The 23,050-nt window shown below is 45.6% G+C and overlaps 1 protein-coding gene across 5 annotated transcripts in view; it reads right to left on the minus strand.

Moving 5' to 3' along the window:
* The window catches only part of LOC140480351 (dual 3',5'-cyclic-AMP and -GMP phosphodiesterase 11A-like), a 298,779-nt gene that overhangs the window by 231,323 nt on the left and 44,406 nt on the right, over positions 1-23,050 (minus strand). Inside the window, exon 1 of one of the 5 annotated variants that reach the window (XM_072575101.1) lies at positions 1,038-1,368. The exons of the other annotated variants lie outside the window; for them this stretch is intronic. Within the exon in view, the coding sequence (XP_072431202.1) occupies positions 1,038-1,109 (72 nt within the window). The 5' untranslated portion in view covers positions 1,110-1,368. Of the gene's footprint in view, positions 1-1,037; positions 1,369-23,050 lie in introns of those variants that run through there. 5 annotated transcript variants of the gene reach the window in all.

The raw sequence follows: 23,050 nt of genomic DNA on the forward strand, positions 1-23,050 counted from the left end.
TGAGAAGGAGAATCCTTCATGGCAACTTTGCCCAGTGCACCTATTGCCCATGCTACTGGCATCTCTCTGCATCACAAACCAGCCATCAAAATAACTGGGCTAATTGACTAGCACCAGCTATCATAAATAACTGCTCAGGTTCATGGACAGGAAGCAATGAAAGCGGAAAACTGCACATCTTAATCATGCATATTAAACTTTTCAAAACATTCTTTCCAAAAATGTTTTGCTGATTAAACCCAAATATGCATTAAGTTTTATGCTGTTCCATTTATTCTGTTTTAGTTCACTTTACCATGAAAACTGTATGTTGGCTAACAACTGCTATCACATATTTTTGCTTTGCTAGGGTTACAAAATAAAAAATTTCAACATGTACTTAGAATTGAAATAATAGCCTGCCATGCTAATTAAATTCAAAAAATCATTTCAATATCTTCAATACTCACATATCAGGTTATGCTGCCATATTTAGGACTACCTATCTGGCTTAATATTACACAATATAGCTGGCCATTAATTAGTTTCGCTCTTATTGATTTCAACATTTAAGGTTGATTAATGATTTCTAGATAAAGTGTGAGTGAGAACATTGATGAAGATAGTGGGGGTGATGTAACTGTATGAAGGTAGCAGGCATGCCAGATGGTAGGGGAGTAAGGTGTTAGGTAGACAGGTGGGTGCATAGGCAACAAGAGGATGAGGGGTTAAGAAGGGACTCAGCAAGATGGCAGCGATTCTGTAGAACTGCTGTGGACAGCTCTGCCTAACAGCCAAGGCATACTGGTGATTTTTTTTGCCATCCCTAGCCAACTTATGTGGTGGAATTATTAGTTTAAAACCTTACAGAACACATATTTGTTAATATTTGGGAGCGAGAAGGATACCAAAGGGAAAAAGAGCAAGCAAACAGCAGGAGGGAGGACACTCCCCTGCAGCACCTACCACACCAGAGACTGCAGCAGCACAGTCTCTCCTGAACACCTCAGGGACCTGACTGACTCACAGGAATTAGCTGCGGCGATGGAGAGACTTACCTTGAAAGTTGGAGCTGCGATTGAGGAAATCCATGGGGAGATTTGTGCCCAGGTCCAACCTATTGCATCCATGCTGCAGGAGATCCAGGGCCACTGGGAGAGGCTGGAGGAGGTGGAGGGTCAAACTAAGGCCGCGGAAGCTGTGATGGAGTCCTCATCCAGTCGGATCCAGGTGCTGGAGCGAGAGGTGCGGGCCTTGCGGAACCATATCAACGACCTCGAAAATCGAGGTCGGAGGATAGATCTCCAAATTGACGGGCTCCCTGAAGGTGAGCAGCCAGTCAGCTTCTTTGAAAACTGGCTGCCGAAGTTTTTGGGCCTTCACATTGAGTCCATCAGGCTACAGATTGAAAGGGCTTATCGGGTTACAGTGCACAGGTCAGGCCCAGTGCAGTGCCCCCGCTCGGTCCTAGTGCACTCCCACTCATTTAAGGACAAGCAAAAGGTCATAGAAGTTTCCAGATCCCTGGAAAAAGATCCGCAGGCACTGCTGTACAAGGAGTCAAAAATCATATTTTGCCATGATTTCTCTGCAGCTGTAAGGCCGAGGAAGTCCTTTGATGAAGTCAAGAAGAGACTGAGGAACCTGGGCATCCAATATTCCACGAGATACCCTGCAGTGCTTCATTTCAGCCACGAGGACTCAGTTTATACATTTGACTCGGCGGATAAAGCTAAAAACCTTGTGGACACTTTAAAATAGACGGTTTGGCCTGCTTACAGTTAATGTTTGTTCTCTTTTCTATCTTTCCTCATGTTTTCTCTTTTTTATTCCTTTCTTTTTCCCTGATAATCTCCTTTTTGGAAAGGGGGGAAAAGACCTTGGAATAAGTCACTCCTACTTTTTTTTAATAACTGGATTTTCTGATGGGAATTTTTATGCATGTTCTTTGTTGTCTCTCCCCTTTTTTTTGTTTGTTCTGTTTCTCTTTTAGTCACAAATAGGGGTGATATGAAGCCAGGGATGGGTGGAGAGCTCATCCTAACTTTATCTTTTTTTTGTTGATTTAAGGATCATCTCCTTGTTTTTTTTCTGGCCTAAGGCTGGGGCACAGTCCGGGTTTGAAGGAGCTATGAAGGAGGGGATGGGTGAGTGCCCTCTTATGGGCAGGGGGAAGAGTCTTCCATTCAAGGTTTTATAGTTGGTTTTCTTTGTAGTTGTTTATAGTTATGATAGAGTAGTTTTTGTATATATAGTTTTTCGATTCTATGAGTCTTTATTTACTTATGCTCGGTGCTTTGCAAGCAGGGTTCTCCCTCCAAGGGGTTCAAGGGTCTCTGAAAGGGGATATGGCTAAGCGTCTTATTAAATGGTGCACCTGGAACATTAAGGGAAGTCATTTGCCTGTTAAAAGGAAAAAAAGTGCTTTCTAGCCTTAAGAGGGAAAGGAGAAAGTGAGGACTGCAGATGCTGGAGACCGGAGTTGAAAAATGTGATGCTGCAAAAACACAGCAGGCCAGGCAGCATCCGAGGAGCAGGAGAATCAACGTTTCAGACATAAGAGGGAAAGGGTTGATATCGTTTTGTTGCAGGAAACCCATCTTGATGTTGGGGAACACCTGAAATTACAACAGGGGGTTATGACCGGGTATTCTTTTCATCCTTTTCCCCTAAAAGTAGGGGAGTGGTGGTACTTATCCAGAAAAGTCTGCCGTTCACATTATTAGAGCAGGTGAGAGATGAGCAGGGATGGTTTGTGATACTTAAAGCCCTGATACATGGGGAGGAATATAGCATTTTAAATGTCTACTGCCCTCCAGCGCATCCCCTCAAACTTTTGATTAATGCTTTCTCTGAGTTGACTGCTTTTGGAACACTGCACATAGGGGGATATTTAATTGTGTTTTGAATCCAACAGTGGACAGAATGCCTTGTGGGCCCCAGCTATTTCTTCGCAGGCCAACCAGGTGGTTGACTTATGCGAGGAGTTGGGGCTGGTGGATATTTGAAGATGTCTTCACCCTACCGACAAGAACTTCACCTTTTTCTCAAACCCACATAAATGTCACACAAGGATTGACCTCTTTCTGGCTCCCTCGGCCCTTCTGGATTCGACTGTGAGTTGTAAAATTGGGAATATAGCTATCTCTGATCACGCGGCAGTATATTTGGAGGTTAAGGCCAGGAGTGAAGGGCTAGGTTTGCGGCACTGGCGTTTGGACCTTTTTAAGAAGGATGTGGAAGCTTTGGAAAGGGTGCAGAGGAGACTTACTAGAATGTTGCCTGGTATGGAGGGAAGGTCTTACAAGGAAAGGCTGAGGGACTTGAGGCTGTTTTCAATAGAGAGAAGAAGGTTGAGAGGTGACCTAATAGAGACATACAAGATAATCAGAGGGTTAGATAGGGTGGACAGGGAGAGCCTTTTTCCAAAAATGGTGACGGCGAGCATGAGGGGGCATAGCTTTAAATTGAGGGGTGATAGATATAGGATAGATGTCAGAGGGAGTTTCTTTACTCAGAGAGTAGTAAGGGCATGGAATGCTTTGCCTGCAATGGTAGTAGCTTTGCCAACTTTAAGTACATTTAAGTCGTCATTGGACAAGCATATGGATGTACATTGAATAGTGTAGGTTAGATGGGCTTCAGATTGGTATGACAGGTCGGCACAACATCGAGGGCCGAAGGGCCTGTACTGCATTCTATGTTCTATGTTCTATGTTCTCCTTTAGGATTCCAAATTTGTGGAATACTTTTTGAAGGAGTTTCAGGAATTCTTGACTATCAACTCAGGCATGGCTGGTAGTCCGTCTATGTTATGGGAGGCTGCTTAGGCCTTTGCTAGGGGATTAGCTATTTCCTATTCGGCTAGCCGGAAACGACAGAAGGAGGAACAGCAGCGTCTACTTGAGACGCGATTGAAAGCTGCCAAGGCAGCACATTTTGCGCGGCCTTCGGTGACTAAGCTACAGCAGATCATGGCCTTCCAAGCTGCCTTGAATTCAATACTGACACAAAACACAAAGAAAGAACTTGCTTTTGCTAGACAAAGGCTGTTCGAATATGGGAATAGGCCAGGGAAGTATTTAGCGTACCTAACTAGGAAAAGACGTGCTCCCCAATCCATTACTGCAATCAGTGACAGTGCCGGGGTCCTTACATACGATGCTAAAAAGATTTATGGGGCTTTTCACAGTTTTTACTCTGAATTATATCGGTCTGAAGGTTGCGAGGACAGGAGGGCTAAAATGGAGACCATGTTTAAGAACCTGGACCTCCCAAGGGTAGCTTTGGAACTCTCTCCTTAATGCCCCCTTGACAGTTCAGGAAGTACAGGAGGCAGCTAGGCAACTTCAGAGTGGGAAAGCGCCTGGCCCTGATGGTCTTCCGGGTGAGTTTTTTCAAGAGTTTATAGGGATTCTGTCAGGGCTGATGTTGGAGATGTACAATCACTCCTATATGCATGAATGCCTACCACCATCTTTAAGAGAAGCTAATATTTCCTTAATTCTTAAGAAGGCAAAGGTTCCTGAGGATTGTGCCCTATACAGGCCCATCTCTCTATTAAATTCAGATTTCAAGATTCTGTCTAAGATCCTGGTGCTGAGATTGGAAAGGGTGTTGCCCCATTTTATTAAAGAGGGCCAGACGTGCTTTATAAGGGGCCGTAGGTCCTCTAATAATATTTGAAGGTTGCTGAATATGGTCCAAGTTTGTCAGCAACGATCGATTCAGGGGTTGGTGATTTCCTTAGATGCAGAGAAAGCATTTGACCGGGTAGAATGACCATATCTTTTTTATGTCTCAGAACAGTTTGGGTTGGGTGGAGTCTTTGCTAGATGGCTAGAGGTTTTATATCGCCACACTCTGGCTGCGGTCATCACCAACAGGGTGAAGTCTGGGAATTTTACGATTGTTAGGGTAGTCGGCAAGGCTGCCCCCTCTCACCGTTGTTGTTTATGTTGGTAATCGAGCCACTGGCAGAGGCCATTCGTCAGAACGTCCACATAACCGCTCTGGAAGTGGGATCGAGGGCACACAAGATTACACTGTATGCAGATGATGTCCTTCTGTTTTTAATCGAACCCAATGACCTCCGTACCCCATTTGATAGAATGTATCAATTCATTTGGGGCTATTTCAGGATATAAGATTAACTTTGCAAAATCAGAGGGTATGCCTTTGGGGAACCTTAGGGATGTGCCAGAAGTTGAAGTTGGCGCTAAGTTTCCTTTTAAGTGGTCACGGGCAGGGTTCCAATACCTAGGCATTTTTATTACCACCAAGTTTGACCAGTTATTTCGGACTAACTTTGCTCACTTGCTTGACAATATTAAGCGAGATCTCCAGAGATGGCAGGCTCTTCCAATTTCATAGCTGGGCCGAATATCTCTCATTAAGATGAATGTACTTTGTCGTTTGTTTTATCCCATGCATATACTCCCTATAATGTTTCCCAGGTCAACGCTGCAGAAGCTTATGGGGTGGTTTGGTTCCTTTGTCTGACATCGGGGGCAGCTCCTCATCAAACTTATTAAATTGCAGTTGTCTCAAGGAGGGGGAGGAGTTGATTTCCCAGACATAGAGTCATAGAGATGTACAGCATGGAAACAGACCCTTCGGGCCAACCCATCCATGCCAACCAGATATCCCAACCCAATCTAGTCCCACCTGCCAGCACCCGGCCCATATCCCTCCAAACCCTTCCTATTCATATACCCATCCAAGTGCCTCTTAAATGTTACAATTGTACCAGCCTCCACCACATCCTCTGGCAGCTCATTCCATACATGTACCACCCTCTGCGTGAAAAAGTTGTTCCTTAGGTCTCTTTTATAACTTTCCCCTCTCACCCTAAACCTATGCCCTCTAGTTCTGAACTCCCTGACCCCAGGGAAAAGACTTCACCTATTTATCCTATCCGTGCCCCTCATAATTTTGTAAACCTCTATAAGGTTACCCCTCAGCCTCCAACGCTCCAGGGAAAACAGCCCCAGCCCGTTCAGCCTCTCCCTGTAACTCAGATCCTCCAACCCTGGCAACATCCTTGGAAATCTTTTCTGAACCCTTTCAAGTTTCACAACGTCTTTCTGATAGGAAGGAGACCAGAATTTTACACAATATTCCAATAGTGGCCTAACCAATTTCCTGTACAGCCGCAACATGACCTCCCAACTCCTGTACTCAATACTCTGACCAATAAAGGAAAGCAACCAAACGCCTTCTTCACTATCCTATCAACCCGCGACTCCACTTTCAAGGAGCTATGAACCTGCACTTCAAGGTCTCTTTGTTCAGCAACACTCCCTAGGACCTTACCATTAAGTGTATAAGTCCTGCTAAGATTTGCTTTCCCAAAATGCAGCACCTGAATTAAACTCCATCTGCCACTTCTCAGCCCATTGGCCCATCTGGTCCAGATCCTGTTGTAATCTGAGGTAACCCTCTTCACTGTCCACTACACCTCCAATTTTGGTGTCTTCTGCAAACTTACTAACTGTACCTCTTATGCTCGCATCCAAATCATTTATGTAAATGACAAAAAGTAGAGGGCCCAGCACCGATCCTTGTGGCACTCCACTGGTCACAGGCCTCCAGTCTGATAAAGAACCCTCCACCACCACCCTCTGTCTTCTACCTTTGAGCCAGTTCTGTATCCAAATGGCTAGTTCTCCCTGTATTCCATGAGATCTAACCTTGCTAATCAGTCTCCCATGGGGAACCTTGTTGAACACCTTACTGAAGTCCATATAGATTACATCTACTGCTCTGCCCTCATCAACCATCTTTGTTACTTCATCAAAAAACTCAATCAAGTTTGTGAGACATGATTTCCCAGGCACAAAGCCATGTTGACTATCCCGAATCAGTCCTTATCTTTCCAAATACATATACATTCTGTCTCTTCGGATTCCCTCCAACAACTTGCCCACCACCGAGGTCAGGCTCACTGGTCTATAGTTCCCTGGCTTGTCTTTACCGCCCTTCTTAAACAGTGGCACCATGTTTGCCAACCTCCAGTCTTCCGGCACCTCACCTGTGACTATCGATGATACAAATATCTCAGCAAGAGGCCCAGCAATCACTTCTCTAGCTTCCCGCAGAGGTCTCGGGTACACCTGATCAGGTCCTGGGGACTTATTCACTTTTAACCATTTCAAGATATGCAGCACTTCCTCCTCTGTAATTTGGACATTTTTCAAGATGTCACCATCTATTTCCCTACAATCTATATCTTCCATGTCCTTTTCCACAGTAAATACTGATGCAAAATATTCATTTGTTATCTCCCCCATTTTCTGTGGTTCCACACAAAGGCAGCCTTTGAGGTGCCCTATTCTCTCCCTAGTTACCCTTATGTCCTTAATATATTTGTAAAAACCCTTTGGATTCTCCTTAATTCTATTTGCCAAAGCTATCTCATGTCCCCGTTTTGCCCTCCTGATTTCCCTCTTAAGTATACTCCTACTTCCTTTAGATCTTCTAAGGATTCACTCGATGTATCCTGTCTGTACCTGAGATATGCTTCCTTCTTTTTCTTAACCAAACCCTCAATTTCTTTAGTCATGCAGCATTCCCTATACCTACCAGCCTTCCCTTTCACCCTGACAAGGATATACTTTCTCTGGATTTTTGTTGTCTCATTCCTGAAGGCTTTCCATTTTCCAACCGTCCCTTTACCTACGAATTTGCCTCCAGTCAGCTTTCGAAAGTTTTAGATTAGATTAGATTACTTACACTGTGGAAACAGGCCCTTCGGCCCAACAAGTCCACACCGACCCGCTGAAGCGCAACCTGCCCATACCCCTACATTTGCCCCTTACCTAACACTACGGGCAATTTAGCATGGCCAATTCACCTGACCTGCACATCTTTGGACTGTGGGAGGAAACCGGAGCACCCGGAGGAAACCCACGCAGACACGGGGAGAACGTGCAAACTCCACACAGTCAGTCGCCTGAGGCAGGAAGTGAACCCAGGTCTCTGGTGCTGTGAGGCAGCAGTGCTAACCACTGTGCCACCGTGCTGCCCAATACCTAGTTCTTGCCTAATACCATCAAAATTGGCCTTTCTCCAATTTAGAACTTCAAATTTTAGATCTGGTCTATCCTTTTCCATCACTATTTAAAAAACAAATAGAATTATGGTCACTGGCCCCAAAGTGCTCCCCCACTGACATCTCAGTCACCTGCCCTGCCTTATTTCCCAAGAGTAGGTCAAGTTTTGCACCTTCTCTAGTAGGTACATCCACATACTGAATCAGAAAATTGTCTTGTACACACGTAAGAAATTCCTCTCCATCTAAACCTTTAGCATTATGACATTCCCAGTTGATGTTTCGAAAGTTAAAATCCCCTACCATCACTACCCTATTATTCTTACAGATAGCTGAGATCTCCTTACAAGTTTGTTTCTCAATTTCCCTCTGACTATTCGGGGGTCTATAATACAATCCCAATAAGATGATCATCCCTTTCTTATTTCTCAGTTCCACCCAAATAACTTCCTTGGATGTATTTCCAGGAATATCCTCCCTCAGCTCAGCTGTAATTCTATCCCTGATCAAAAATGCCACTCCCCCTCCTCTCTTGCCTCCCTTTCTATCCTTCCTGTAGCATTTGTATCCTGGAACATTAAGCTGCCAGTCCTGCCCATCCCTGAGCCTTGTTTCTGTAATTGCTATGATATCCCAGTTCCGTTTTCCTGAGTTCATCTGCCTTCCCTGTTAGGCCCCTTGCATTGAAAGAAATGCAGTTTAATTTATTAGTCCTACCTTGTCCCTGCCTGCCCTGACTGTTTGATTCACTTCTGTTCTCAAATGTACCAGTCTCAGATTGATCTCTTTCCTCACTATCTCCCTGGGTCCCACCCACCTTACTAGTTTAAATCCTCCCAAGCAGTTCTAGCAAATTTCCCTTCCAATTTAGGTGCAATCCATCCTTCTTATACAGGTCACTTCGACCCCAAAAGAGATTCCAATAATCCAAAAATGTGAATCCTTCTCCCATGCACCAGCTCCTCAGCCGTGCATTCATCTGCTCTATCCTCCTATTCCTGCCCTCACTAGCTCGTAGCACTGGGAGTAATCCCAATGTTACTACCCTTGAGGACCTCCTTTTTAAATTTCTGCCTAACTCTCTGTAATCTCCCTTCAAAATCTCAACCTTTTCCCTTCCAATATCGTTGGTTCCAATGTGGACAATGACCTCTTGCTGACCCCTCTCCCCCGGGCGAACATTCTGCACCCTCTCTGAGACATCCTTGATCCTGGCACCAGGGAAACAACACACCATTCTGATTTTTCTCTGCTGGCCACAGAAACGTCTGTCTGTACCTCAGACTACAGAATCCCCTAACACAATTGATCTCTTGGAAGCCGACGTACCCCTCGTTGCATTAGAGCCAGTCTCAATACCAGAAACTTGGCTGTTCGTGCTACGTTCCCCTGAGAATCCATCACCCCCTACATTTTCCAAAACAGCATACCTGTTTGAAATGGGTATATCCACAAAAGACTCCTGCTCTAGGTGCTGACCTCTCTCACCCTTCCTGGAGTTAACCCATCTATGTGACTGTATCTGAGACTCGCCCCCCCTTCCTATAACTGCCATCCATCACATACTGTTGCTGTTGCAAATTCCTCATCGCTTCTATCTGTCTCTCCAACCGATCCACTCGATCTGATAAGATTCGCATCCAACAGCATTTATGGCAGATATAATCCGCAGTAACCCTTAAACTCTCTTTAAACTCCCACATCTGACAAGAAGTACATATCACTGCAAAGGCCATTTTTGCTCCTTCACAATCTACAGACCCAGAAAATAACACCGTCTTATTCCTCTACAAAACACTGCACTAGGTTAAATTAAGAGCTATGGCTGATATTTTAAGTTTAATCAAGAGACTTATCTCCAATCAAGAAAGGATCCACTACACTCACTACTGCAGCCTTTCTCTTGGACAGACTTAAAACAACAATTAACCTATCTGAATCTGTGTTGTGAACTTCATCCAACAGGTCCTCCAAGATTAGTTGTGAATTTCACTGTTTGTTAATTTTCCCAGATGCACTCCGATGTCCAGTGATACACGAATTCAAACAGCAAAGGCGGTAACTGTGCAGGTTCTCTCTCTCCTGCACTGTCCTCACCATATGCTTCCTTTGTCTGCTCTTCTCCCTTTTAAACTGCTGTTGTTTTGATTTTTTTTAAACATCAGAAGGTATCAATTGAGTTCCCTGCTGTCCTTTGTCTGCGATTGGGTAGGTAACATCCAAACTCAATATGGCTGGATATCGAGGCCTCTTATCAACCTGTTGTTCATGGATAAGATGAGGACAGTTATGGACCACTGCCAGAACCCCATTGTCATTAGTACAGTCAGGGCTTGAAGGATGATGTGTCAGAGTGAGGGTTGCTTATCCAAGACTTCGCCACTTACACCTATAGTTGGCATGCCAGGGTTCCGACCAGGGATGATGGACTCAGGGTTCAAACTATGGTTAGCAAGAGGAGTTTCTAGTTTGGGAGACTTGTAGCAACTGAGCCGCAAATACGGGTTGGCCAGCAGAGATCTTTTCCATTTTTTTCAGGTTAGGGATTTCATCCAGAAGAAGACTACACTACTCACTAAGCACTATAAGCCTGGTACTGAGAGGTTGTTGCTACACTCCACAAGCACCCTTTCGGTTTGTGCCCTCTTTTGCCTGCTGGGTGGCAAGGCGTGGCAGGATGTTAAACGGTTATGTGAGGTCTGGGAGCAAGAGCTGGGAGTGGAGATCTCTTCTGAAACATGGGAGAACATATGGGACACTACTCGAAACATCTCAGTCTGTAATAGGACATGCGTTACGCAGTTAAAAGTTCTGCACAAGTTTCATCTGGCACCAGACCATCTAGCAAAGTTTAAAAAGGGGGCATCTTCAGTGTGCCCCAAATGTAAAATAAGTGTAGGTACTCTGACCCATCGCTTCTGGACATGCCACAGGCTCCGTGTTTATTGGAGCGCTGTGGCGGGAGAGATAGCGAGGGTATTAAGAACATAGAACATAGAACAATACAGCACAGGACAGGCCCTTCGGCCCATGATGTTATGTCGAACATTTGTCCTAGCTTAAACACCTTTCCATGTACCTATCCAGTTGCCGCTTAAAGGTCACCAATGATTCTGACTCTGGCACTCCCACAGGCAGCGCATTCCATGCCCCCACCACTCTCTGGGTAAAGAACCTACCCCTGACATCCCTCCTATACCTTCCACCCTTCACCTTGAATTTATGTCCCCTTGTAACACTCTGTTGTACTCGGGGAAAATGTCTCTGACTGTCTACTCTATCTATTCCCCTGATCATCTTATAAACCTCTACTAAGTCACCCCTCATCCTTCACCGTTCCAATGAGAAAAGGCCTAGCACTCTCAACCTATCCTCGTACAACTTATTCTCCATTCCAGGCAACATCCTGGTAAATCTCCTCTGCACCCTCTCCAAAGCTTCCACATCTTTCCTAAAATGAGGCGACCAGAACTGCACACAGTATTCCAAATGTGGCCCTACCAAGGTCCTGTACAGCTGCAACATCACCTCACGACTCTTGAATTCAACCCCTCTGCTAATGAACGCTAATACACCATAGGCCTTCTTACAAGCTCTATCCACCTGAGTGGCAACTTTCAAAGAGCTATGAACATAGACCCCAAGATCCCTCTGCTCCTCCACCTTACTAAGAACCCTACCGTTAACCCTGTATTCCGCATTCTTATTTGTCCTTCCAAAATGGACAACCTCACACTTGACAGGGTTGAACTCCATCTGCCACTCCTCAGCCCAGCTCTGCATCATGTCTAAGTCCCTTTGCAGCCGACAACAGCCCTCCTCACTATCCACAACTCCACCAATCTTCATATCGTCTGCAAATTTACTGACCCACCCTTCGACTCCCTCTTCCAAGTCATTAATAAAAATTACAAACAGCAGAAGACCCAGAACTGATCCCTGCGGAGCTCCACTTGTAACTGGGCTCCAGGCTGAATATTTACCATCTACCACCACTCTCTGATTTCAACTGATTAGCCAGTTCTCTATCCAACTGGCCAAATTTCTCACTATCCCATGCCTCCTGACTTTCCGCATAAGCCTACCATGGAGAACCTTATCAAATGCCTTACTAAAATCCATGTACACTATATCCACTGCTCTACCCTCATCCACATGCTTGGTCACCTCCTCAAAGAATTCAATAAGACTTGGAAGGCAAGACCTGTCCCTCACAAATCCGTGCTGGCTGCCCCTAATCAAGCAGTGTCTTTCCAGATACTCATAAATCCTATCCCTCAGTACCCTTTCCATTACTTTGCCTACTACCAAAGTAAGACTAACTGGCCTGTAATTCCCGGGGTTATCCCTATTCCCTTTTTTGAACAGGGGCACAACATTCGCCACTCTCCAGTCACCTGGTACCACCCCTGTTGACAGTGAAGACAAAAAGATCATTGCCAACGGCTCTGCAATTTCCTCTCTTGCTTCCCACATAATCCTAGGATATATCTCGTCAGGCCTGGGGAACTTGTCTATCCTCAAGTTTTTGAAAATGCCCAACACATCTTCCTTCCTAACAAGTATCTCCTCTACCTTACCAGTCCGTTTCATACTCTCCTCTTCAACAATACGGTCCCTCTCATTTGTAAATACCGAAGTCAAAGTAGACCCAATATCTCTCCTCTTAGGTCTACCAAATTTACCATCTTTTGATGGACATGGGAAGAAACTATTTAACATTCTTGCACACTGTGCATGGAAGAATATTCTGATGAACTGGGTGTCTGAGAACCCGTCAGGCTTGCTGGGATGGCAGAAGTTAATTATGGAGCACATTCCCTTGGACTTTTTCACATGGTGCACCACACAACAGACCATTTTTATAAGACATGGCAGCCCTACTTGAGTTATTTAGATATAGATTTGTCAGTTGTCCTAACTAGGGCGTATGTCTAACTAGGTTGGTTAGATTTGCCAAGCCCTGGGCCCTGGAGGGAGTCTCCTGAGTTAATACGGGTATGTATAAACAATGCTCCCATTCCTTTGTTTGGGAGCCTTGCACCAAGCATAGCTGTTCTGTATTTTGTGGTTTTTAAAATTTTTTTTTTGCTTTTATTTCTTTTTTTGGTGTTGCTTTGCACAGTGTTAGGGTTTGTTTTGTATGATAGGGTACGTTAGTAGTTGGTAGACAGTAGTTATATTGTAATTTGTGATTTTTTTGTTTTTAATATACTGATATTTGTTATTGATTGTATTTTTCAATAATTTTATATGTTTGTAAAGTTTAAAAAAATTGAAAATAAATATATTTACAAAACATAAGGTTGAAGGTAGTCAGGGAGGTGAAGGCTGTCAGGAGGAGCAGTGGAACAGGAGAGGGAGAAGAATCCTCGGAAATTGGAGGGGTTGGATCAGGTATCCATGAGGGTTTGGGGAATTGGGGGTGTTGGAGGGGCTGCTTTTGGGAGCCAGAAGACAGGGTTATGTATCTATGGTGTTGCAAGGATGGTAGTGGGAGTGAGGCTATCAGCGGTGAGTCGGGTGAGGACAGCCCATTTACAATGCAGAGCCCTCTTGCTATCTCTGACTCAGTCATATGCTCCAGACACCACTTCCTGGGCGACTACCACAGAGTCAGCTGCACAGTAGCTTCTTATTTGAAGAATATCACAATGGAAAGACAGATACATTTCCAGATGACCTTGATATATAACTCCTTTCTACAATGCTGCAACAACTATCCACCCATCAGAAGGCAGAATTACACAGCATGGAAGTCAATCCTTTGGTCCAACTCATCTATGCCATCTAGATATCCGAAACTGATCTGGTTGCATTTGCCATCATTGGGCCTTCATTACCACACTCTGTCCTTGAGCCAGTTTGTATCCAGTTGGCTAGCTGCCCTGGATTCCATGTGATCTAACCTTGATAATCAGTCTACCATACGGAACCTTGTTGAATAACTGGCTGAGAGTCCATATAGACAATGTCTATCGTTCTGCCTTCACTAATCTTCTTTGTCACTTCTTCAAAAAACTCAAATCAAGTTAGTGAGACACGATTTTCTATGCACAAAGCCATGTTAACTTTCCCTAATCATCCTTGCCTTTCCAAATGCATGTAAATCCTGTCCCTCCAAATCCCCTCTAACAACTTAACCATCACTGACATCAGGCTCTTCGGTCTAAAGTTCTCTGACTTTTCCATAACATCTTTACAAATAATGGCATCAAATTCCCCAACCTCCAGTTCTGGATCATTAGGTCGGTAAACCAGGCAGATTTCAATAACCAATTCTTTATTTCAGACATCATTGAAATGAACTTTGTCTTTGATCCTTTCTATCTGAATTGGCTAGAAAATTTCATCACTAGCAAAGGATTTAAACACTTAGTTTGTCCTATTTTAAGGGAGAATAATGTATGGCACAAAGGAAAATGGTGACCAAAGAATGCAAAGCATCTGTTACATCCATCAAGTGGGTGCACTGAGAGCTTATGACAGAAGTTGTTTTGAATATCCATCAGAAAATGTTACAGCATTTATCACATGGACCTTTCATTGTCCGTTAATGATGAAGCATCTGTCAGTTGGAGCTTTATTTATCAGGCAGGGAGTCTTAAAATGTTCGTCTGGAGAAGGCTTTACTGTGATCCTAAGGAGCCAAGGAACTGATTTCAGGAATGTGGATAATGAATGTGGATAATGTAACTGCTTTTCAAGGAGTACAGCAAAGGATGAAGTTTAGTGACTAATTGTTAGATTTCAATGCCAAAATGTTACGCATTAGGAACAAAGACTTCACATTGGAGCCGAACTAAAGGTTGGTGAGGTAACAAGCTTTGACTTTCAATTTAAGAGCTTAGGTTCAGTTAGTTCTCACTGATTGCTACCATTGCCCTCTTCCTTGATCCTTCCATCCTCTTCATCACTTGTATAAAGGCTGCGGTGATGTATGCTATGATCTGCTCACTAACCAGACTTCACCTGCTGCCAGCTTGTATTTGTTCAACGTATTTGGGGATTAAGATCCAAAATCCTGGTCACTTTGAACATCACCAATCTGGATCAGCAAGCGATCACTGCACACCCAAAACTCAAGATCCAGGCCTCAGAGATGGAAGAAACTAGACAGACAGACAGCTTGGTCTGAAATCCAGGTTTCACATCACACAGGACAGTGCTGTACTGAATCCTTGTTCAAGTCACTCAGATGTATAAAATGATTGAATCATAACAAATGAGATAGATCATGCTCCATTTTGGACTTCCTGTTGAGGCCTTGAAACAGTTGCAAAGCAGGAGAGGTCCGATATCCATAGGAAATCAGGAAGCTGCCCAGACCAATGCCCATCTCGCTGTACTGACTAATGGCCAGAGTTAAACCCTCTGGATCTGGATGCTGTGACACAATAAGTTCAATGACCTCACTACAGTGGTCAAGGTCAGTGAATGCATCATCAAATGCTATTTGCCATCAAATGTGGTATTCGTCTCATACACAGCTCAATGTAACACAACCTAATGCTTAGCTCCCAACTATTGATATCAATCAGGCTCTTACCTAATATTCATAGCTGTACCTCATCTTCACACACTTCAGCCAGAGTTGTACACCACTTTCACTCAAGTCAGTAAAGTGGCAGATGGAGAAACAAAAATGAGTGCCATAGCAGCAGTACTGTGTCTATCACCAAACAGCTTTTGCCCACTACTATGGGCATTATATTCATTCTAGATAGAGATATCAAGTGACCTTCACTCATGGAACAATTGAGGTTTTTAAGTAAGAAATGAATATGATTTTCCTACATTGGGGGTGACAGTGACCAGTTTCTAGGTGGCCTGGCAAACCTGGCAGCATCTTGGCCGAGCAAAGGATGTATGCCTTCTTTGTGGGCATATTACAGCTCCAAAAGGGATTTCACCCCATCTCCTGTGTCACCTCAGCACCTGACAGTCCATCACTTCGACCAACCTCATCCCCCACCAAGTTGAGACCTGATAATTTGGCTCTCTTTGGCCAGGATTCCTCTCTGTGCTCCACCTTCAAACATCTTCAAAACTCATCCTCCACCCGGACCCCTCCTTCTTGCCTCTTACCTGCCAGTGATCTCTTCATTGAGAACTGTTGCCATGACATTGTCCACCTTTGTTTCTCTCTTCCCCTTATCCACTCTAACCCGTCACCTTCTGAACTTATTGCACACTGTTCTCTCAGGTCGGAACCAGTGACTGTGATAGTTGTACCTTGTTGATGTACCTTGTACCTGTAGACTTGGAAGAAGCTCAGGGAGGTCAGGGGACCAGACAGTGGCAGGAGAAAGTGCAATGCATTTTCCTTGATTGCGTGGTCATGCGCTCTATGACTAGACACATTCAGCCAATGGGTGCTGAGGTGGCATTGCAAACAGAAGACCCTCTAGTCTGGTTATCAAAACCTTGTTCTGGAGTTTAGAAGACCCCAGTGGTGATAAATAGTACTTCCTTGGTAGCAACACAACATTTTGACCCAATTAAAACCCACCTCAGACTGGTCACACTGAAGCCGAGGCAGAAGCAGTCCCTGAAACTGCGTGGAAAATGCAGTGCTGATGAGGAAAAGGTGACTGCACTCCCACCCCCAGAGCAAAAAAAAAATCAGGAATAGATTCTGATTCACCAGGTTGTGATGCCACTGATGGACCATTCTAAATTACTGCGGCTAACTCATGAATTTCCGATGGCTGAAAATACTGGTATTTGCAAAAACCAAGTCCACCATCAGCCAACATTTTTACAGGCTGCAGCTTCACAAAGTAACAAGGTTTTGTTGAACTTGTCACACTTGCCAGATTGTAGGAAAACTCGGAGGTGTAACCACACCTGCACCTACGATTCCCATGCTGGCGAGTCATTCTATAGAATATTGGCCTGTATGGGACCCGTGCACAGAACAAAAGGGGACTACCAGTACACCTTTACCATCATTAATGAGTCTACCCATTTCCAAGAACGTGCTGCTCTGAGAAACACATCTGCATGTTACAAGAGGAACACATTCTGGAGCCCATAACAGAGCTCAGCAGCAGTGGCTCGAGATCCCTGTTCGTGATTGTGCCAATGTTTGATGGCTCCATAAAGCTCTGCATTGACGAGAGTCAATTCCTATCTGATAGCCCAGCTGGAAAACTGCATGGAGAGAGAGTATATAAAGCCACATGCATTACCACAACAGATTTACTCAAGGGGTATAAAAGATTCCCTTACCTGCCCATGTGAATAAAATCTTCACCTTCATAATATGCAGGTTATATTAGTGTCATATCAAGCCATTTGGACTCCAAAATACCCCATCCACCTCTGAAAGGCTGATGAACCAGGAAGTGGCAGGCTTATCTAATTCTGTAGTGCACAGGTGATCTCCTAGTATAGTGACATCTGGGAAATGGGCTTTGAATAACTTGAAGCCGTTATTCTGGAAAACACAATCACTGGGGTTTATTATTCCCATTGTACCACCTGAAAATCACCTACACAGCCAGGAAAATAAAAGGTGATTGCAGATGCCCTGTTGAGAACTTAGCGGGACCCAGTTAGAACTGAAAAGAGGACATTTACCGATTCTAAGAATGTGTGTGCCTGTACACATGTGTACGGGCAAGAGTGTTGAGGGGTATAAATCAGCAGTTAGTGGATTGAGAGGAATTTTATGGGTGTTTGAAAAGCATAAATGTAGACAAGTTCCCAGATCATAATGGGCAGAGAAATGTCAGGTGGAATTTAATCCAGCCGAATGCGAAGGGGTGCATTTTGGAAGATCTCATGGAGAAGATGGCAGAACCCTTGAAGCAACAACATACTGCGGCATCTAGACAAACAGGTCCACAGAAAGTGGCAACACAAGATGGTTAAGAAGGCCTTTGTCATGCTGCATTCATCAGACAGGGTACAGGGTATAAAATTAGCAAGTCATATTGCAGCTGTAAAGAACTTTAGCTCAGCTACATTTGGAATATTTTGTATGGTTTTGTTTGCCACATTACAAGACAGATATGGAGGCTTTGAAGATGGAACAGAAAAGATGCTGTCTGGTTTGGAGGTATTAGCTATGAGGAAAGATTGGACAAACTTTTGTCTTTTCTCACTAGAGTGTCAGAGACTGCGGGGTGACCTGATACAAGTTTACAAAATTGAGATGCTTGGAAAATTAATAGTTGCCAAATCTTTTTTCCAAACGTAAACGTTGTCAATTACTAGGCGACAAAGTTAAAAATCACAAAACACCAGGTTATAGTCAAACAGGTTTATTTGGAAGCACTAGCTTTCGGAGCGCTGCTCCTTCATCAGGTAGCTGTGGAGCAGGACCATAAAACATAATTTACAGCAAAAGATTACAGTGTCATGCAACTGAAATGATTTATTGAACAAACCTTCCCTACTCCTCCACCTCTTGCCTTTAAACAGCCGCCAAACCAGAAACAGACCATTGTTCACAGCAAACTGCCCAGCCTTTAGGATAATCTCGACCATGACACCAGACAACCCTGTCACGGCAACCACTGCAAGACATGTCAGAGTGCCAACATGGATACTGCCATTACACGTAGGGACACCACCCACCATGTACACGACAAGTACTCATATGACTCTGCCAACGTAGTCTATCTCATAAGCTGTCGGCAAGGATGCCCCAAGGCATGTACGTTCGCGAGACCAAGCAGACGCTACAACAACGGATGAATGGACACTGCGCAACAATCGCTAGACATGCATGTTCCCTCCCAGTCGGGGAACACTTCAGCGGTCAGGGATATTTGGCCTTGGATCTTCGGATGACCGTCCTCCAAGGCAGACTTGGGGGTATGGAACAATGAAAAGTGGCTAAGTAGAGGCTGATAGCCAAGTTCGGTACCAATAGGGATGGTGAATTCTGGATTAGTGGTGCTGGAAGAGCACAGCAGTTCAAGCAGCATCCAAGGAGCAGCGAAATCGATGTTTCGGGCAAAAGCCCTTCATCAGGAATAAAGGCAGTGAGCCTGAAGCGTGGAGAGATCAGCTAGAGGAGGGTGGGGGTGGGGAGAAAGTAGCATAGAGTACAATAGGTGAGTGGGGGAGATAGGTCAGGGAGGAGAGGGTGGAGTGGATAGGGGGAAAAGGAGATAGGCAGGTAGGACAAGTCCAGACAAGTCATAGGGACAGTGCTGAGCTGGAAGTTTAGAACTAGGGTGAGGTGGGGGAAGGGGAAATGAGGAAACTGTTGAAGTCCACATTGATGCCCTGGGGTTGAAGTGTTCCGAGGCGGAAGATGAGGCATTCTTCCTCCAGGCATCTGGTGGTGAGGGAGCGGCGGTGAAGGAGGCCCAGGACCTCCATGTCCTCGGCAGAGTGGAAGGGGAGTTGAAGTGTTGGGCCATGGGGCGGTGTGGTTGATTGGTGCGGGTGTCCCGGAGATGTTCCCTAAAGCGCTCTGCTAGGAGGCACCCAGTCTCCTCAATGTAGAGGAGACCGCATCGGGAGCAACGGATACAATAAATGATATTAGTGAATGTGCAGGTAAAACTTTGATGGATGTGGAAGGCTCCTTTAGGGCCTTGGATAGAGGTGAGGGAGGAGGTGTGGGCGCAGGTTTTACAATTCCTGCAGTGGCAGGGGAAAGTGCCAGAATGGGAGGGTGGGTCGTAGGGGGGTGTGGACTTGACCAGGTAGTCACGGAGGGAACTGTCTTTGCGGAAGGCGGAAAGGATGGGGAGGGAAATATATCCCTGGTGGTGGGGTCTCTTTGGAGGTAGCGGAAATGTCGGTGGATGATTTGGTTTATCCGAAGGTTAGTAGGGTGGAAGGTGAGCACCAGGGGTGTTCTGTTCTTGTTACGGTTGGGAGGGGTGGGGTCTGAGGGCAGAGGTGCGGGATGTGGACGAGATGCGTTGGAGGGCATCTTTAACCACGTGGGAAGGGAAATTGCAGTCTCTAAAGAAGGAGGCCATCTGGTGTGTTCTGTGGTGGAACTGGTCCTCCTGGGAACAGATACGGCGGAGGTGGAGGAATTGGGAATATGGGATGGCATTTTTGCAAGAGGTAGGGTGGGAAGAGGTGTAATCCAGGTAGCTGTGGGAGTCGGTGGGTTTGTAAAAAATGTCAGTGTCAAGTCGGTCATCATTAATGGAGATGGAGAGCCCCAGGAAGGGGAGGGAGGTGTCAGAGATGGTCCAGTTAATTTAAGGTCAGGGTGGAATGTTGGTGAAGTTGATGAATTGCTCAATCTCCTCGCGGGAGCACGAGGTGGCGCCAATGCAGTCATCAATGTAGCGGAGGAAGAGGTGGGGAGTGGTGCCAGTGTAATTACGGAAGATCAACTGTTCTACGTAGCCAACAAAGAGACAGGCATAGCTGGGGCCCATACATGTGCCCATGGCTACCCCTTTGGTCTGGAGGAAGTGGGAAGATTCAAAGGAGAAATTGTTAAGGATGAGAACCAGTTCGGCCAAACGAATGAGAGTGTCAGTGGAAGGGTACTGTTGGGGACGTCTGGAGAGGAAAAAAATGGAGGGCTTGGAGGCCCTGGTCATGGCGGATGGAGGTGTAGAGGGATTGGATATCCATGGTGAAGATGAGGCGTTGGGGGCCGGGGAAACAGAAGTCTTGAAGGCGGTGGAGGGCATGGGTGGTGTCTTGAACGTATGTGGGGAGTTCCTGGACTAGGGGGGATAGGACAGTGTCAAGGTAGGTAGAGATGAGTTCAGTGGGGCAGGAGCATGCTGAGACAATGGGTCGGCCAGGGTGGTCAGGCTTGTGGATCTTGGGAAGGAGGTAGAACCGGGCAGTGCGGGGTTCCCGGACTATGAGGTTGGAAGCTGTGGGTGGGAGGTCTCCTGAGGTGATGAGGTTCTGTATGGTCTTGGAGATGATGGTTTGGTGATGGGGAGTGGAGTCATGGTCAAGGGGGCAGTAGGAAGAGGTGTCCTCGAGTTGGCGTTTGACTTCAGTGGTGTCGAGATCAGTGTGCCAGACTACCACTGCGCCCCCTTTATCTGGTGGCTTGATGGTGAGGTTGGGATTGGAGCAGAGGGATTGGAGGGCTGCGCGTTCTGAGGGTGAGAGGTTGGAGTGGGGGAGGGGTGTAGACAGGTTGAGGCGGTTAATGTCCCGGCGGCAGTTGGAAATGGTCGTGGGCAGGTAATAGGCCAGCGCGGGGTGTTCAGGTGGATGCAGTGTGTTGGAGGTGGGCGAAGGGGTCCTCGGAAGGTGGGCGGGAATCCTGATTGTGAAAGCAAGCTCGGAGGCGGAGGCGACGGAAGAATTGTTCGATGTCACGTCGTGTATTAAATTCATTGATGCGTGGACAGAGGGGGATGAAGGTGAGTCCTTTGCTGAGGACTGATCGTTCATCCTCAGTGAGTGGGAGGTCTGGGGGGATGGTGAAAACTCGGCAGGGCCGGGAGCTGGGATCTGGTGTGGGTGTGGCGCTGGGAGTGGGGTCGGAGCCAGTACCTGGAGTGGGTGTGGTGGTGGGGGGAATGGGGGTGGAGTTTTGAGCAGGGTAGTGTTCCCCTCGGGGTTCTAGGGGGTGGGGATATGACAGTGGGGTCTGTGGGGGGCATGTCAGCAGAATGCAGGTGAGTGGCGCTGGTGGGGGGGGGGGGGGGTGGAAGTGGTGGTGACCACGGCAGTAGGGGTGGCGGAAGTCACTGAGCGTGTGGCATCAGCAATGATGCGAGGGGTGGAAGTGATGTCACGTGTGATGGATGAGGAATTGTGAGGGGTGGAAGTGGTTGTGGGAGTGGCCATGATGGGGGCAGAAGTGACATCATCAATCAGCGTGGGGTTGGCAGCTGCATCAGCCGCATGGCTAATGGCATCTGAGTAGTTTCCGAGGCCAGGGGAATCTTCTGGAATGTTTGAGGAGCGCTGGTTATGGAGGTGGGTAGATAAAAGTTTGTTGTATTTACAGTTTTTGATGTTTGAGATGGAATTGAAATACTGTTTGTTGAGAGCATGAATTCTCCTGAGGATGTAGTATAGAGTGGGTCCTTTGCAATTCTGAGAGAGTGTGGCCCTCAGCTGAGGCAGGACTTACTGGAGAGAGGTTAGGTGCCGGCGCATTGTTGCGAGCGTGGAGCAGAGGATCTTGAAAGAGAACCGTTGCTGGTGTTTTTGAATCTGTAGTCTGTACTGTTTGTCCATAGGGATGGCATCAACCAGGACATTTGGTTCATGTCACACTACAGGTGACCCCACTATACTATACAAACACATACAGACCCTCTCTCTCTCTCTCTCTCTCTCTCACACACACACACACACACACACACATTCTCTCATGCATACTCACATTCACCTCTCTCTCTCTCATGCATGCACACACACGCACGCGCACACACACAAGTCTATGGGGTGAATTTGCATTTGCAGGATTATATGTGCATATACATTCTATTTTGCTCAAAAAGCACAAAATTTATAGGCAGGCAATCCATATAACAATTTATAAAGTCCACTTTGGAAATAGAACCAGTACGATGCAAGATTGGAATACAGGCAGACTCTAACCTCATATCTTTAATGCATTATCTCTGTCTTCTGATCCTACTCCAATACAACCTGAAGGAACAGCACTCTGAAAGCTAGTGCTTCCAAATAAACCTGTGTGACTACAACCTGTTGTTGTCTGATTTTTAACTAAGCTGAGATGTCACTTTTTTTTAATAAAACCTTAAGTTATCTTGAGAATGTGACTTTAAAGACGTTCTAGGATTTATATATAAATAAACAGAAACCTGCAACCCACTCTAAAAGATGAAAGACTTAACAGCAATCTAAGTTTGTTAAACATATCATTTCAGTTGCATGACACTGTGATCCTTTGCTATAAATTCTGTGTCTTCTGACCCTGCTCCACAGCTGTACAGCTGACTGTAACCTCGTGTTGTGTGATTTTTAACTTTGTACAATCCAGTCCAACACCAGAACCTCCACATCAAAGGGGCATAGGTTTAAGGGAAAAGGAAGAAACTTTAAAGGAGATGTGAGAGGCAAGATTTTTTATATTGGGGT

The sequence above is a fragment of the Chiloscyllium punctatum genome, chromosome 8, assembly GCF_047496795.1.
Source record: "Chiloscyllium punctatum isolate Juve2018m chromosome 8, sChiPun1.3, whole genome shotgun sequence".
NCBI lineage: Eukaryota > Metazoa > Chordata > Chondrichthyes > Orectolobiformes > Hemiscylliidae > Chiloscyllium > Chiloscyllium punctatum.